General features: G+C 45.0%; 1 protein-coding gene across 1 annotated transcript; it reads right to left on the bottom strand.

The window, feature by feature from the left end:
• Window positions 1-2,677: 2,677 nt before the first annotated feature.
• On the bottom strand, window positions 2,678-13,202 carry LOC120844631. Its single transcript, XM_042289599.1, has 5 exons — window positions 13,165-13,202; window positions 12,255-13,126; window positions 11,880-12,137; window positions 6,934-7,194; window positions 2,678-4,551 (listed from the first exon to the last, which is right to left on the bottom strand). Exons 1-5 carry the CDS (start codon window positions 13,200-13,202, stop codon window positions 3,773-3,775), a joined length of 2,208 nt encoding a protein of 735 aa, XP_042145533.1. The 3' UTR covers window positions 2,678-3,772.
• Between the last annotated feature and the right edge of the window lie 2,439 nt (window positions 13,203-15,641).

Below are 15,641 nucleotides of genomic sequence, written 5' to 3'. Positions count from 1 at the left end.
GCCTCGGCAGCTTGAGAAGCTCGACTTTAAAGCAAGGACGGTTTTCATAAACTGCGACAATGTTCCGAGCTTTGTTATTCCTATTTCACTCACCATTCCTGGCGCAACGATATTCAAATAAATTGTGAGCTTGAGCTTGCTGAGCGACTCGACCCTGTGGTTCTCAGTCGGGATGTACATGTGGTGCATCCAACTTGTTGGTTGCCTTCATCCCTGAAAAATACAGCTTGGCACCGTAGCTCTATTTTACGTCGCTTCTTTCCGTGGGAAGCATCGGGTTCATTGTCGTCGGGCAGCATGCCGTCGTCATCACAGGTGGACACGATTGTTCAAGAAGCGCAAGTCATCGCATGTGGGATTGTTTCCTAGGGCGGATTCTCTTTGCCGTTTTTAAAGGACGTCCCCTAAGCCACTTGGTCTTGAAAGTCGGCGAGCATCAGTTTTTCTGATGATTCAGCTTTCATTTTTGCAGGTAGCTTTGCGTCCCTGAAGTAGGGCATTTCGTGAAAGCGGTTTTGATACCTCTCTGCTATTACGTAATTGTTGGATACAAACCCTATTGAAAAAACCCATATAAATGTTATACAGGAAGTGTTACAGGAAGGTGATTCCTGTATACTTTCGTATGGGAAGTGTTACAGGAAGCCCTTTCCTGTATACTTTTGTATGGGAAGTGTTACAGGAAGCCAACTCCTATATGGGTTCTTTGTATAGGAAACCAGTTCCTGTATGGGAAAGGTTACAGGAAGCCCTTTCCTGTAGACTTTAGTATGGGAAGTGTTACAGGAAGCCACTTCCTGTTTATTCCCATATCGGTACTTTGTATAGGAAACCAGTTCCTGTATAGTCTGTGAGGAAACAAATCGACTCCTGTATACACTCAAACAGGAAGTCCTAAAAGATGACTTACATAAAGCCACAACCGGTATAGCCTTATATGGGATGCCAAACTCCATTAGGGCCATTACAAGAAGTAAGATTTTACTCTTTAAAACATGTCTTATACACCATTTCTGTTTTTGTGCTCTAGAACTAAATGTGCCGGTTCTGAAAAAGGCATCTGTGCATGTGCCCAAAGCTGGTCGTAGCCTGCTAAGTTTAGTGGCAGCATGATTCCGCTAAATTTTGTGGATTCTGTGACCACCTCCATCATAGGTCCGTAAGCTACAATATCACGGTACACGAGGAGGGTCACGTGACTTAGAGACCACACAACCCCTCTCCCTCTTTCTGTCCCTTCGCCCTCCCTGCACGTGTCCGAAGCCGCCCTCCCCCAGACCCCTACCTGCAGGCCCCTCCTCCCTCCCCGCGCCCCAGTTCCGTTCACCCTCCCTATGTGTGTCCGAAGCCATCCCCCCAGTCCCTTTGCCCTCCATTCGCCCCCCCCCCCCCCTTCACCCTCTGTGTGTGTCCGTCTCTAGGTCATGTGACCTATGATATCACATGATCATAACTATGATCAAATGATCAAAATTAAACAAAAGCCAGTGCTAGTGCACTTATGTCGCATTCAGTCAAACAACGTATCGCCTAATTTTTTTATGTTTGTAGTGCTTCCAGAGATGCAGAGTTTTAATGGTTTTATCAAGGTAGTCGATCCACATGATTAAAATTTCCCTTCATCTGGAATTTAATAAATGAAGCATTATTAACAACAAGTGTAAAAATCAAAAATAGAATTATAACTTGGAGACAAAAAACTCCACATGTAGTGCTACTCAATAACTATAAAGTTCCCTGAGGGCAAATCATATAACTTGATCATTAGATTGGCAGTGAAAAAAGCTGCAGATCTTCGAAAGTAATTTTGGCATTTTCATTGTCTTTCATAGCTTACAACATAATAGTGTGAAATATGAAAAGATTTGTTATGCTCTTCCTATAGTTTATATTTGCCTCTTATGGCTGTCCAGCTTGCCTTGCCTAGCTACACAGAAGGTTAATAGGCTCAAATTATTCTACCAGTAAGTCAACAACTAGTATGGTCTGTCTATCAGTGACATCGTTTCAGTGAACTCCAACCGACTATATAGTAAGTAATATGACAAAACAACATGAAAGTTTTTCTGTTGCAAGGATGCCTTTTTGTAGATTTTTTTAAGCACCGTTACAGAGTGGAACAGGCTTCCTTCGTAGATGGTAAACCTTGACTGCGTTGATAAACTATCATCCAGCTTTCAACCGCTAATTGACAACACAAATTAGTAGATAGGCCCAAGCAACTCACCTGTACCATTCACTTTATGAACATTCTTGTGTCCTTTCTCACCATTGTGTGAATTTTAACCTTGCTTTGGCAATTAAGCGCTTGTGTATTCTGCAATCATTGTTACTGGCCTTTCAGATGGAAAATATTAAGGATATAGGCACTGACTTTTCTGTTTCTGTGCCCACATCCATTGACTATATCATTTTTGTTTCTTTATACCCTGCTGTACTATCATTAATTGAGTTTTTGTGCAATGCCTTGGCCTCTTCACAGCCAGGCAGCAAGTACCCCGAATAAATAAATAAACAACTTTGCTAAAACAACACTTTTGTAAAAAAAAATATTTAAAACTAGGCTGGTAAAGTTCCATGCCATTTAATTTATAGCTACTACAAGTCGCAAAACAACAAACAACTTCGTAAGCATGAGCTACAAAGAACAAAATTCAGGTCATTCACAAAACCGAGCTGACCAAGTCACATATATTTTATTACAGGTGGCAAAACAAACAGAAAATAAATGGGTGAGCCTGAGCTGCAAAAGAACAAAATATCTCACATCATGTTCAAAACAAGTTTAGTTAGACATTGAAACTATGCCTGTCATAAGTGACGAAAAAAAAAGTAACTAATTCAGGTTATTTACAAAACAAATCTCATGAAATTACATACAGCAAGCATATCTGTGATAAGTGACAAAACATCTTGGTGAGCCTGGACCATGAGCAAATATGGTCACTTACTAAACAAAATAAAATAAACACATAAGAAAAATAACATAGCTAACTAAGGAGACCACCAATTTCTCAACTTGTTTTTCAGGCATATTCAGCACTAAGGCCCTGTTACTGTAGTCAGCGACAGATTAAAGACCGATATACGCTTTGTATATTCCATTTTTTTTGCACTTTCTATTCTCCCAAGTATCCCTCCCCTTTTCACCTTCATGCAGCATGGATCCCCTCACAGTTTGGGAGAGGAGGAAGCCAAGAAGATTATCTTCCCTGTAGAAGATTGAGGTCGTACATCGGCCTTTAAGAGTAAAGTGGAAGCTGTGCCTCCAACGCAAGGTAGCCTTGATAGCACAAGCGTGCCCGCGCAGCCCAAGCATGGCAAAAAGTAACGAGTGTGTGCTGGACGCGGAGTTTCCACTTCACTTTTAACGTGTCACTGACTACAGCAGGTGTTGGCAGTACCCAGAGAAAACTCTACTGGCCTTTAATCATTCACTCAAATGGAAAGGGTACAACTATTGAAGAGTGTAAAGGTATAGTCCAGATGAACACGTGACTCCGTATTCCAGTGCGCGCATCCAAGTTTTGACAGACGGGACTGCCATCTTCCAGCCGCACCCAGTCGTTTTCAATTTAACTTTTCTTAGGAGAATTGTGAAATATCCTTTGAAAACTGCCTATAATAAAGGCCGCTAGACTTCAACCACATTACCAGAGGTGTATAGTCATTTTAAGCAGCCGGGTGCGACTCAAGGACATCATTCCTGTGCACTAAAAACACATGCACATGACACTCCTCATTTGAGCAGAAAACATGAACTCATGTCATCTCAATCCCTTTCAATTCTGTTTGGGAGTTTACAAACAAAAGCCTTGTTACCAATATCTACAAACACACACACAGAGGATATCAGAGATAGAGGAAGTGCTTGAACGATATTGCTTGGAGAGATAAAACACTCTTGCATGTGAGCTGGATAATCACCGTCAACGGTCACTATTTCTTTACAAAGGAGAAGGCATGGCTTCGATGGAGCAGAAAGCTCTACGATTCTATTAATTACATAAAACAAAGAGTCTGACCCCATAATTACAGTACTGTTACTCTTTTTTTCACGGGTGTACTGCCTGCTTGTGATGATGTTGCCCTCAAAAACAAACCGGAAGTACTCTCCTACTGAGACTGTCTGAGGGTACCCAGCTTGAAGGAGAGCTTCTTGTTCACTGGCTGAAAGGTTGGTAACATTTCTTGCCTGACCCAGCAGAGTTACACCGTCCACCTCACATGCCGTCTGGACAAGCCGATGCTTAAGCATCTTGTCGCATACAGCTTTCACAGGCGATGAAATGTTTAATGTTATGGGCAACAACTCTACTTCTTGTGCCATGCACACACGCTCCAAAATCTGCAGGGGTACGCCCTTTGCAGCTGTCACACATTTCACAAGCTTTCCGTTTCCCGTCTCAAAAACAAACGCAGAGTGTGCCCACAGTGGTCCCAGGTCACGCACTGACTTTGCCAGATGCAGGAGCTGATGCATGTTGAATGTCATCATTTTCGCGTTATACAGTCGTAGCACCTGGTCCACGAACCTCTTGAGGAGTGATTCTAAAATAGAAAGAATTCAATTAAGAATTTATGGTAGAATGGCACAAAAGCTAGCGCAGATCTTCAAAAAACAATATTTGATGGGTACCAAATTCAAACATTCCAACTGAAAAGGCACGAAATTATTATAAAACTGAAAGTGCTGCTGCTACTATACTCCGTTCAAGGCTAAGCGGACAGGACGGAAGAAGCGAGTTACTTTTTGGGCCCAGTCAACGGTTGGTCTAGCACAGGGGCGGATTTAGAGGCAAGGTCCGGATGTCCTGACCCCCCCTCTTGATTTCTGCACGTGTAACTTTTAGGGCGTGAAACGAGGGAGAGGGTTCCTAAACAAACGGTACGCTGACCAACACCTGACCCCCCCTCAGGAAATTCCTGCACCCACCCCTGGTCTCGCACCACATGGTCATGCTCTCCATGTGCACTCATCCACACACAGCGGGGTCAGGTAATGAAAGGCAGGCGATTGATTGGTTCGGCAAGCATGTAGCTTCCGTCCTGCCATGTCAGCTTAGCGGTGCATGCAGTAATGTGGCAAAACTATGCGGAGGGCAAGTTCGTCTGCTTTTTGCGCAGGGGATAGCGGTGACGTCAGAACGCCGAGCCCTGATTGGCTGATCGCGACCACCCTATCTGAGCGTCGTCTGCTCGCAACGTCGTCTGCGTCTGTCCTACCTTTCCTGCGACTTTCAGAAGTGCAGAGGCCAGATTCACAAAACAATCTTAAGCCAAAAATGTGCGTAAGACATAACTTAAGAACAAATTCGTATTCACGAAACGAAATTTTCGTAAGTTTTGCGCAGGTTACGACGAAATCCTACGACAGCTCCGAAGGTGTCTTACGCACTCCTTACGATCAAATCAGCATGGCCAACAGCGTCGCGGTCGCGACGACCCACGGACGTTTATTTTTCTACGTGCGCTTCTCACGCGTCCTGACTTCAAGCAGCAAGAAAAAAGTAAAAAGTACTTGAAACAGACCACGACGAATAAGAACGCTGGATCCACAAACACCCGGGAAAAGCTCCAACGGCCACGATTCCACCAAACGCGACCAAGCGAGCACGGCCGTTAGGCCTAGAAGGCACTCCCCGACTCGGCGACCGTCTGCCCACGACTGGCTGGTGTGCTGAATGGAATATGCCCGCGTGACCCTTGTGAACCCTTCCCGTATTATACTTTGATCGCTGACCTCAGTTTTAGATTAAGAGGTCACTTTCTTCCTCTTGTTATCTCCTTGTTTCCCGAGGCAACGGTGACTCTCGCCGGTGAAAAAGAGGTGAATCTCCGACAGACGCAGGAACGGTAAAGCAGCCATCGCTTTGAATAAGCAGACGTAAAGCAGACGACGTTAACTGCGCCAACCCGCCGACGCCGTTAAAGAATGAGGGGTCTTGCCCCGCACGAAAGGAGGGAAGAAGTATTTGGGAGGGAACTTGCGGACACTAACACGCTCACTCTCGATTCTTAGCAAAGAAACCTCGGCGCCTCGGGACACCTCGCCAGTGACTCCTTTGACTTCCCTCCTTGATGCGTGTATGCTAGTTGTTAGACAGAAACAACGTACCGCTCGAGTTATTTCGTCTGCCCTCTCTGAAAGGCGAAGTCGAGCTCGCTCGTTAAGACCTGCACTTCCGAAAGCCGCAGGGAAGGTAAGACAGACACAGACGACGTTGCGAGCAGACGACGTTGCAAAGGAGCAGACGACGCTGAGATAGGGGGTCACGATCAGCCAATCAGGGCTCGGCATTCTGTTGTCACCGCTACTTCCTTTCCCATGCGCAGAAGACGAAAATGAGCCCACTTGCGAGGCGTATTAGGACATAAAAAACCACGGTCATAAATGTGGTTTATAAGGCCCACGCTCATAACTCCCCAGTCAAATTTTAAAGCATGTTTCTAGATTTAGTTAAAGACGCCCCTCCAACAGATTCACACCACTCCCTCAGCCAATTACAGTTTCAGCTCGTTAAATCAAACTCGTGTGAGACCAAAGCTTTGTTTAATAATGCGGAGTTCGAACTAAAAGAAGTATTTTTTAATGAAGTGTGAACGCTTCACTTGGAGCGTAGGAGTGCACGGTAACAGAGAAACACTCCCGGATTGTAAAAATTGCATGGCTAATAAAGTATACCCCTTAACCATGAAACGCAAGGAGAAAGCAGCGCCGCATTGCTATGCACTTTCTAAGATGCGAAAAGTAAGCAACGTGCGTGACACCACCGATTCCGAGAAGCTGGAAATTACGCTGCTTCGGTCGCCACGCGTTACATACTTTCAGGCTTTCCGGTCAGATGGCTGTATATGCAAACATTAGTGCTGTACCAAAGCAAGGTCTACAAGAGAACAAATATTACTTGGTACGGGAAAAAACTGTCCTACCGGCATGGCTGATCATTTCTTGCGATATCCTTGTCGACAGCAGTATCCATATCGCCTCCGCAAGCAGGCACCAATGCTTCCAGTAGCGGTGAGGTAGCAGGTTCTCCAGACAAGGCACACTGTAGTAGAGCAGCCAGTTCCGCCACTCATTGGCTTTCCAATAGCTCCGCTCACAGAGAGAGCGTGGCAGGCGAGTGATGCAGTGAGGTGGCCGGATGGACATCAGGAGCTTGTTTGCAGATTCCAGAGACTGGGGACTTCCTGGAATTAATACAAACAAAAGAGATGTGCCATTAGCACTTAATATGCTTAAGCAATAGCAATGTGAGTACTTTTTCATCATTTAAACAGGAGACGATGGAAATAAGGGGGACAGGACATGCGTCTCAGTTGAGACGCGTGTCCTGTCCCCCTTTTTCCATCGTCTCCGGTTTTAACAATGTGCAACCTAAACCAGCTCGCCTGATTACTAAAATTATCAGCTATTACTTTAGATTTTCATTTACAAGCTACAAGTGATTTGTCAAAGGAGAGATGAACATATGCTTCCCTTGACAAATTAAATTAACGGCAGGTTTTTTAAAGCATTGTGATTAACTGAAGGGATATGCAACAAAGTGAGGTGCTGCACTATTGTATATTTGCCTCATTTATGACATACTTGCCCTCAAAGGTATTGCAAAGTTTGACTTCACTGTCTTTTTTCAAAAATGTGGCCATGAGTATTTGGCATATCGGGCCTCACCAATTATGTGAGTAGTATGGCACTGCAAACTAAACCAGTGACCCATTAACCCACAACTTGTTCTTGAAGGAAACCAAACCAAGCCTTATTAAAAACAACTAAAAAGATCAGCCAAACTCGTATGACAGGTTCAAGCTGTAAAGCCTCAAGAAAGATTTAGAGGCGGCATGCTATTCATTTTTCGGAGTAATGCAAAAACAATCAAGACTTTTATTGAAGACAGTTCGAGCGCCGTTTTAGTATCCAGCATCGATACAAGTGTGTTACAAGTTTTCGGCTATGGGGACTGTGCAACGCCTAAATGGAGTACCCATGGATGGATGGGGGGATGAATCCGGCTGAGCCCTTTGGATCGGGCGGTAGCTTACGCCACCTAGCCACTTTGTTTTACCATTTAAGCTTAGAATGTTTAAATGTGAAATCTATATTCATTCTGCACTGCAAAGAAAGTGAGGCTATAAAACCCCCTTGCCATCCGTTAATAAGAAAATACCTAGTTTCCCCTTGCTTTCTGCCACCATTCACTTAATCTTTGCTTGGTAATCACAGATGCTCATTAATTCCTGCAACTCGGTCCTGTTAGCCATTAGTATGAAATCATCCGCATACATCAATCCCGGTAAGGATTGCTGAATTTTTTGGCCTAACTTACTGTACGAAAGGTCGAACCCGGTTCTGCTGTGGCAGCGCCACCAATGGCCACATCGATGTTACAAGGTGTTGTGACGCACCTCCCACTCCCTGCGCTTTCGTATGCATCCGTGACCGTGTCACCGTGTTCCCAAATTTGCTCAATCTCACTCAAGAGTAAAGGTGTCATCCCTTAGCATTCGAAAACCTACACATGTCCAGCGCTGCTCTACATATGCTTTAAAGGGCAACTTCGCTTCATTTTCGCTACAGAGAAAACACTGTGGACCTTTTAGTATCATCTCAGAAGACCACACATAAAGTATTACGATACAATTCCGTCTAAATCTATTGAAAAAAGGCCAGGAAACTTTGATACGAGCCCTATCACCAAAATCTGCTAACTCTAGCGGATGACGGAGGTGCAATTAACAGCACAGTCAATACGATAGAGTTGGCGCACCCAACATTGAGTCACTACCTCAGGGTCATGACCATGTGATGCACATAACATCAGTCATGTCCATGTTTTGTTTGTTTTTACTTCTCCGGGCAAACCGAGCTAGTGACGTCAGCAGCGTCTCCGCCCAATGTTGGCTCAGCGGCGTCCACGCGACCAGCGCCAATCCGGATGCCCGACGCCCCCGAAGCTTCTCAGCATCATCTGCTTCACCTTTGTTGCGATACCGACATTTTGTTTGTGCTATGTAGGCATACTTTGCAACTTATTTGTGTGATATTTAACAGAATTAACCATCTGCTAATGTTTACGGGATATTCTTTTAGGAATACTTGGCTATGCTTCCAATTAAGCGTAGTCCGCGCAGCTGACTCCTCCCCTTGTAGAGTATCAGATGATTGTTTGCACCATGTGATTTGTCAACGTTGCCTGTCAGAGTCGATGTTTCCCTTTCAATTCTGGTCGATATCGACACATGTTAAAAGCAAAATTGCATAAAAAAAAATTCAGATTTCACCATAGCAAATGGCCGTTTATTAGTGCTTTCAAGGGTGGGATCAGACATAATCCCAATTTTTCTGCAATTGAGCGGAGTTGCCCTTTAAAGGGACACTTCAACGATAGTTGAAATATACCCGTCGTGTTCAAAAATAGGTTGAATATGGTCCACAATATCTGTAAATGACAATCGCACATTTTTATTTTGAACCTGGTGCCTGTATTTTTCGTTATAAATGGCAAATTTGGCAAGCGCTTGAAGAGCAGCCAGTGGAGAGCACGTGACATCCCCCGCAATTGTGACGTAGTTCCTCTCGGGACGAGCAAAGCTGCGACGAGGCTGACGTCGAAAGGATGGCCTAGTCGTTCCAGCCACCGAAGCGGCTGTTTTTGTATGAATTTCGAGTGACAGGTTAATCTTCTATAATCTCGTAGAGGGACAATAGCGACTTCTGGGACTCACAAAAGAGGTTCTCGGGGGGGACAGGGGAGTTCCTCCTCCTCCTCTGCTCTCATGGTGACCGGGGGCGAGACAGTTAACGTCATTACCTGTCAAGGTTCTTAGACTGGCATTACAAACGAGGCGTTAGAGACATCCACCAGGTGCTCTTTGCTAATCGTTTAATTTGTTTCAAAATTCCTTTTCGTGTCTTTTTTTAACAAGATATTGGTGCGTCCAATGAGATACTGGTTTTTTGAACGCATATAGACCAAAAAATAAGCGCCAAAATTTCGTTGTAGTATACCTTTAATGTGATTTGGCTCGCCGGAAGGGAATATGCTGACATGTTAACTCTTTACTCCCATTTGTTTGCGGTGAGAGACATTACTGGAATAGAATTGGACAAATTGCTCGCTGCTCGCCTCAATAGGGTGAGTATGTCTATGCTGGAGTCTGAAGACATGGGCTGCGTTGGGAGCCACCATTACAGACATGGTGAACACATGGTTCAGACAAGAAACACAGCTCGTTTTGTGTTTAGCTTTTTGTGCCTCGTGACAACAATGCCAGTTCAATTTAGAGGGAGTGTGGATATGTACGCTATTCCTGAACAATTCTCAACTTTTCCTTACTGAATACGCACCTCACACTGGCCATCGGTGATTATCGTGAACGCCAGATACTCCCCCTATGAATCCTACTACAGTGGCACTGTCTTGTTGCATGCTTCCTACTGCATGCCCGTGCAGGTTGACCACCCAACATTTGCACAGCAAACTAACATCAATGCACTCATATTCAGGTTTGTCAATCTGGCTTCCCTGCTTATTTTGGTATAAAAAAGGGGAAAGGAGAAGCAAGACCACGCTTTCACTATTGTGCAAGAAGCCGTGAGTCAGATCACTATCCAAGTACTTTGTAGCTAGGGTTCTGCATTTTCCGAGTTTACTTCTAAGCAAAACCGAAGGTTTTTTTTTTTTAGTTGGTTTTTATCATAAATTTGGAGTTCTTTGCAGCTTGCTTTTATGGTACATAAAGTTGTTTGTGTCTTTTTCAGTGAAGGAAATAAAGGGTAGAAAACAGCGCTTTGTAAATTTAGTAAAAAATCCTCTTCAATGTGAGACACATTAGATTATGGTCATAGGGAGGCTCCCTGATTTTTATAAGGAGCTACACGGCATTCTTTTGTAAAGCCCACAAACAAATGTTTCAACTAAAAATGGCTCCTTTTTGCCCTCAACGTGCGAACAGGTTACAGCGACATTGCAGGCCAACTCTTTACGGAAAGTGTAAAGAGCAGCGGCTCTCAATGTCACGCTGGCGCACATCACAGTCTCCGGAACTGTGCCAGGAGGCCTCGGCCTTGTGCTGCAGTGTGTCGTTGCTGTATATGGGTGGCACAGGCGGCTCCTCATTGTTGTGTGATTTGCATACAATGGCTTTGGCAAACCACGGTGATACGGCGCACCCTGAGCACTATTATGCGACGCGATGCACACTTTGCGTGGCAATGCCATTTCGATGAGTCCTCTGGTGTGCCGCATGCTGGAATAAGCTTCCTAGCTGGAACGTCTCCTAACAAGGGTAAATGTGGGTAGCGTTTTGTACACATGTGCAGATGCACAGTAGCCATATTACACGTGAGGAGGGTGATTTGCAGCAAACGAGGGGCGAGGAGGAGGGGGAGTGGGGAAGCATGCGTGCAGGAGAACTTCCTGTGAGAAAACAGGGAAACCTGCAAGGTTGATAGTAGTTACGACCAACAACAGACATCACAAACCCCATAAAGCGTCCATAATACATCTATTGCTGAAAAAAGAAAGCACAAAACTTGTTAGAAGATTCCGGCAACATATAATTACCGGTCGGGTTCATGACAGCCAGCAGTCTCGAAAATGCTGAATCTTTCGGATAAATTCGAACCAACAAAGTTTTTACAAGCAAGTGCTTTCTTTTTTTTCTTTTGATTTTATCGGATTTGTTTGAAAACGCAAAACCCTACTTCTAGCTTTGAACCCTGAAAGTAAAAAGATGCCTTGATTAATAGTACTTGTAAGGTGATTGGCTTGAAAGAATTCAGATTTGTCTTAGTTAAAGTCTCTTATAATTTCGTCATTTGCATTACAAACTGTATGTAAATATGAGGCCTACACAGAAATCCCCACTCTTACCAATGTAAAACCTTTCGGCAGAGTTGGAGGAATCCAGCAAGTGCTCCGTCAGCTGCTTGGTCACGCCCAGAAGAACCGAGTGCATATATTCGCATGCCTGGCCGGACACCATGTCGTAGTTCTCCAGATTAATCAATGGAGAGGGTCCCTTGAAGCCGTTCACCGTTGTTTCATAGGTGACCGCATACTTCATGTCCCGCAGCACAAGCTCGTGGGTGCGTTCTTCGATTTGATGTGCCTCTGGAAACCGCATGGCACCTGGTAAGAAATATACCACAACAGTAAGAGCAAGTAAGCAAGCAGGCTGGGTGAAAGCAAAACTAAAACATGCTGGGCGCGAAGCTCTTAATGTGACATGCATAATTAAATATTTACCTTCCAAGTGTTCCCCAGCAACCATGCACCATGGGCAACCGAAGTACCCGTTGAACTGCACTTGATTTTGTACTGCGGCACGAGCTGGAGCATCGAGGCAACAACAGACAGCATAAACTTTGGATGACACCATTTGTGATTCTGCTTGCCAAATGATGGGATCCATGCTTGACAGATGCTCCACGAACTTGCCCACAAAAAGAGACATGTCCGGGTGCTTCGCTCCGAACCAGATGCCAGCGACACCACTGGCTGAGAAACGGTCCGGAGCAGGCACTTCGTTGATGACAAACTGCAGTGGCCAGACAGAGGCCTTTGAAGACTTGAAAATAGGGCTTCCATCTGTATTGAACGTCATTGTCAAGTCTCCCCACTGCAATGCTCCACTGGCTTTCATTTTTTTGTAAACACTCCCATCGGTTATGTCCGACATCGTGTCTTCGGGATTGCTGTTCAGCCTCTCCAAGTTTCTGTACAGCTCATCTGACGTCTTGCTGACGACTTGACGCACTTGATCCGACACGTCGAGGATTGTAAAGAAGTTCCCTTTACTGCGAAGCTCCGAGATTGTGGTACACTTCTGGCACGTTGTGCAGATAATCGTGGAAGTACCATCCTCCGGTGTCGGAAGGAAGCCTGCGCAAAACTCACAGTAGTAGTAGTCTGTTGAACGCTTCAGTTTAGAGGCCAACAGCTTCCGGAACAGGTACTTCGTTCGGGGCAGCACCTCCATTCCGCATATACGGTTGATCATTACGAGCAGCTTATCTAAGCCGCTCCACGTCAGGTTCTCGGACGTCACAAAAGTCATCACCATGGCTAGAACCTCTGCCTTGCTGATGTTAGATATCGGCAGAATCGCATGCTGCAAGCTTTCGAAGCAGCAGGCCACAATCTCCGCGGCATCGACAGTGGAGTCTTCCTGAAGTGTGTCGTCGAGCAGGCCATCGTCCCAGTTGTCAGGCTGCGTGTCGTTGCTGCCTACCTCGCCGAACTGGGGTCCACCTTCAGACGAACCTGCACCGTTTTCCGTTGCTTCTGCAGCTACTGCACCAGTCAGATTTATTGTGCTCTCGGTTACGGAATCTGTAGTTGAGGCTTGATGCTCTTCCGCAGACTCGTCAGGTGTACGGGCCAGCCTACTTCGGAAATGCCTTGTTGACGACGGAACGATGAAAGCTTCATTAGGCTCCAAGTACTTCTTCCTTGACCGTTTCCGCGGTTGGTTTGACATAGCAAACCAAGAACAGCATGGGACTCTGTGCGCAACCTCAACTCGGCTAAGTGAGTCACGAAGAAGAGCATGCAGACGCTCGACTCAACTCGACTTCAAAGCGTACCTGAGCCAACGTTGTCTCGCGGCATGAATAGCCAACATAATACATTCATTGGGGGATGTGCATTACTCATAAGTGAATGGTGGACTGATAAGAATTATTAATGACAGTTTAAGTGAAAGCGATGGTTGTTTAAGTGTTTTCCTATTTACATGCTGTTTTGGGTTCCTCATTTGGTTCCCATACCTCATTTTTCAATAGTAATTCCCTGGGTGTCATGACTAGAGGGCGCGCTATGTCGTCCATAAGTGAAGTTGATTAGTCCCGGTCCCGCGCGCATGCCAGAGCCGTATATGCTTTGATGCAGACGCTCTTCGGCGTACCTCATTGTTTTGAAAGCAGAAGTTCTTCGGTGTACCTTTTTGTTTTGAGAGCCTAGTAGCAGCGCGGCAGCGCGAGTGATGTTTGCTCATGTGCGCTATGTGGAGGATAACCTCAAGGCGGTCGTGTCCGTGACGCTGATCCGAAACTTCAGCCCCAAGAGCGTTTCGGATTACGACAAGGCGCACCTGTACGAGACCTACTGGAGGAGTCCCCAGGGAACAGAGGAAGGGTATTATTCAGCCCTAATTCTGCAAATGGAAGGTAAGACACTTTTCAATATGAGTTAAGCTATACGCGCTACGTCGTGCACCTCGATCGGTAATGGATTTAAGCACGACGCGAAACTCCTGAAACACGACTGGTTGGAACAAGTTTCCGTAGTGGTGGTGTAGTATAGGCAATAAAGAAAAAAAAAAGTGGTATTTTCACATGTTCCTGTCCCCGTTTGGGTCGGGTTCGATCCCCAGTGAAGCTTACTTTTTTTTTTTTTTAATCCTTTGAAATGTTTGTTTTTGTTGAGCATGTAACGATATTTACAACATCTTTTTTTTTTTTACAATGAACACACACACACACACAAATAAAAAAAAATGTTGACGAAATTTTGCTGAACTAAGAGGACGGGACTTTCTTTCCGGAGGTGCAGTCGGGGACAGCGGGGCTTGGGTTGCCGGCTGGACTGGCATGTGGGTTAATAGTTTTGCAATTAGCAGCCGCACACTGTCGCCGCGAAGCACCGTGAACGCGGGCGGAGGACTGCCTTAAGACGCCCCCCAGTGATACCCTTTTTGTGACACTAAATAAATTCTCAACTTTCCACCCCAATACACGTATGGAGAGAGACTAGTTCCAATTCAAAACATGGAAAATGACAAAATAATTAGCAAATTCAGTGCAGCAGGCCTCATGGAAAGATATCAAAATTAATCTACTAAATTTGGCTTTTTTTTTTTTTTTTTTACTTCCCCTGCCATCTGTCAGCTGTTCTACGAAGCTTCGAGATACACACGGGCTGATACGTCCGAAGGATAGTTGCATTGATATTGCAGACTCTTGATGAGCTGTACTCTTGTGATGGACAAGCGCAAATCATCTTCTGCGCTGAAAGGGTTAATCAATGCCTCTTTTGATGTTTAGTGATCATAAAAATGCATTTAATAAATCACTATACTTTTATTATTGAATATGTGGCTTACACGACTTACTCTTTTTATGCATCGTGATGTTGCCCTGGAAAATAGAGCATACCTGAACAACCGATTATGCGGTGGTCTTCGTGCAGCAATAAGCAAAAATTCTGAGCAGCAAATATCCTTCCTGCGTTCATCAGCAGTTGATGATAGAGTTTCAGTAAAAATCTCACAACTTAATTTCTTGTTTTTTTCTAAAACAGAAAGTAAGGAGGATATGATTCAGAACCTCCTGAAGTCAAGAGGCACAGCTCTTCCTGTGATCTTTGAGGACCCAAAGACTGCCATTCAGGTGACCTTCTACCTATATGTCTCAGATTAGTAGTAATATATACATTTTCCAGGCACCTCACGCAATATCAAGGAAGGAAAAGGCACTTGCCCAGAAGGTTGCGAGAAAAAAAGAAATGAAGGCGATTCTGGGAAAGAGAAGACAGGTGGCACTGATTGAGACGAGTGATGATGACGACGAAGAGCTTGTGCCTCGAAAGCTGCTGACGATTGAGAAGCAGGCGAATGCTGAGCTTGAGAAGGAG

This window comes from Ixodes scapularis, unplaced genomic scaffold, assembly GCF_016920785.2.
Source record: "Ixodes scapularis isolate PalLabHiFi unplaced genomic scaffold, ASM1692078v2 PGA_scaffold13__105_contigs__length_92229423, whole genome shotgun sequence".
NCBI lineage: Eukaryota > Metazoa > Arthropoda > Arachnida > Ixodida > Ixodidae > Ixodes > Ixodes scapularis.
Note: the sequence above shows the minus strand (reverse complement) of the source record. Positions and strands in the feature narration are given on the sequence as shown.

Bases quoted from the DNA above. Each gene is read 5' to 3' on its own strand.
- LOC120844631 (XM_042289599.1), bottom strand. From the start codon at position 13,202: ATGGCCTGCTCGACGACACACTTCAGGAAGACTCCACT. The intron at 7,195-11,879 runs GTAAGAGTGGGG...TATTAATTCCAG, and splicing joins TGCCGAAAGGTTTTACATTG to GAAGTCCCCAGTCTCTGGAA. The intron at 4,552-6,933 runs GTAGGACAGTTT...TTTCTATTTTAG, and splicing joins AGAAATGATCAGCCATGCCG to AATCACTCCTCAAGAGGTTC.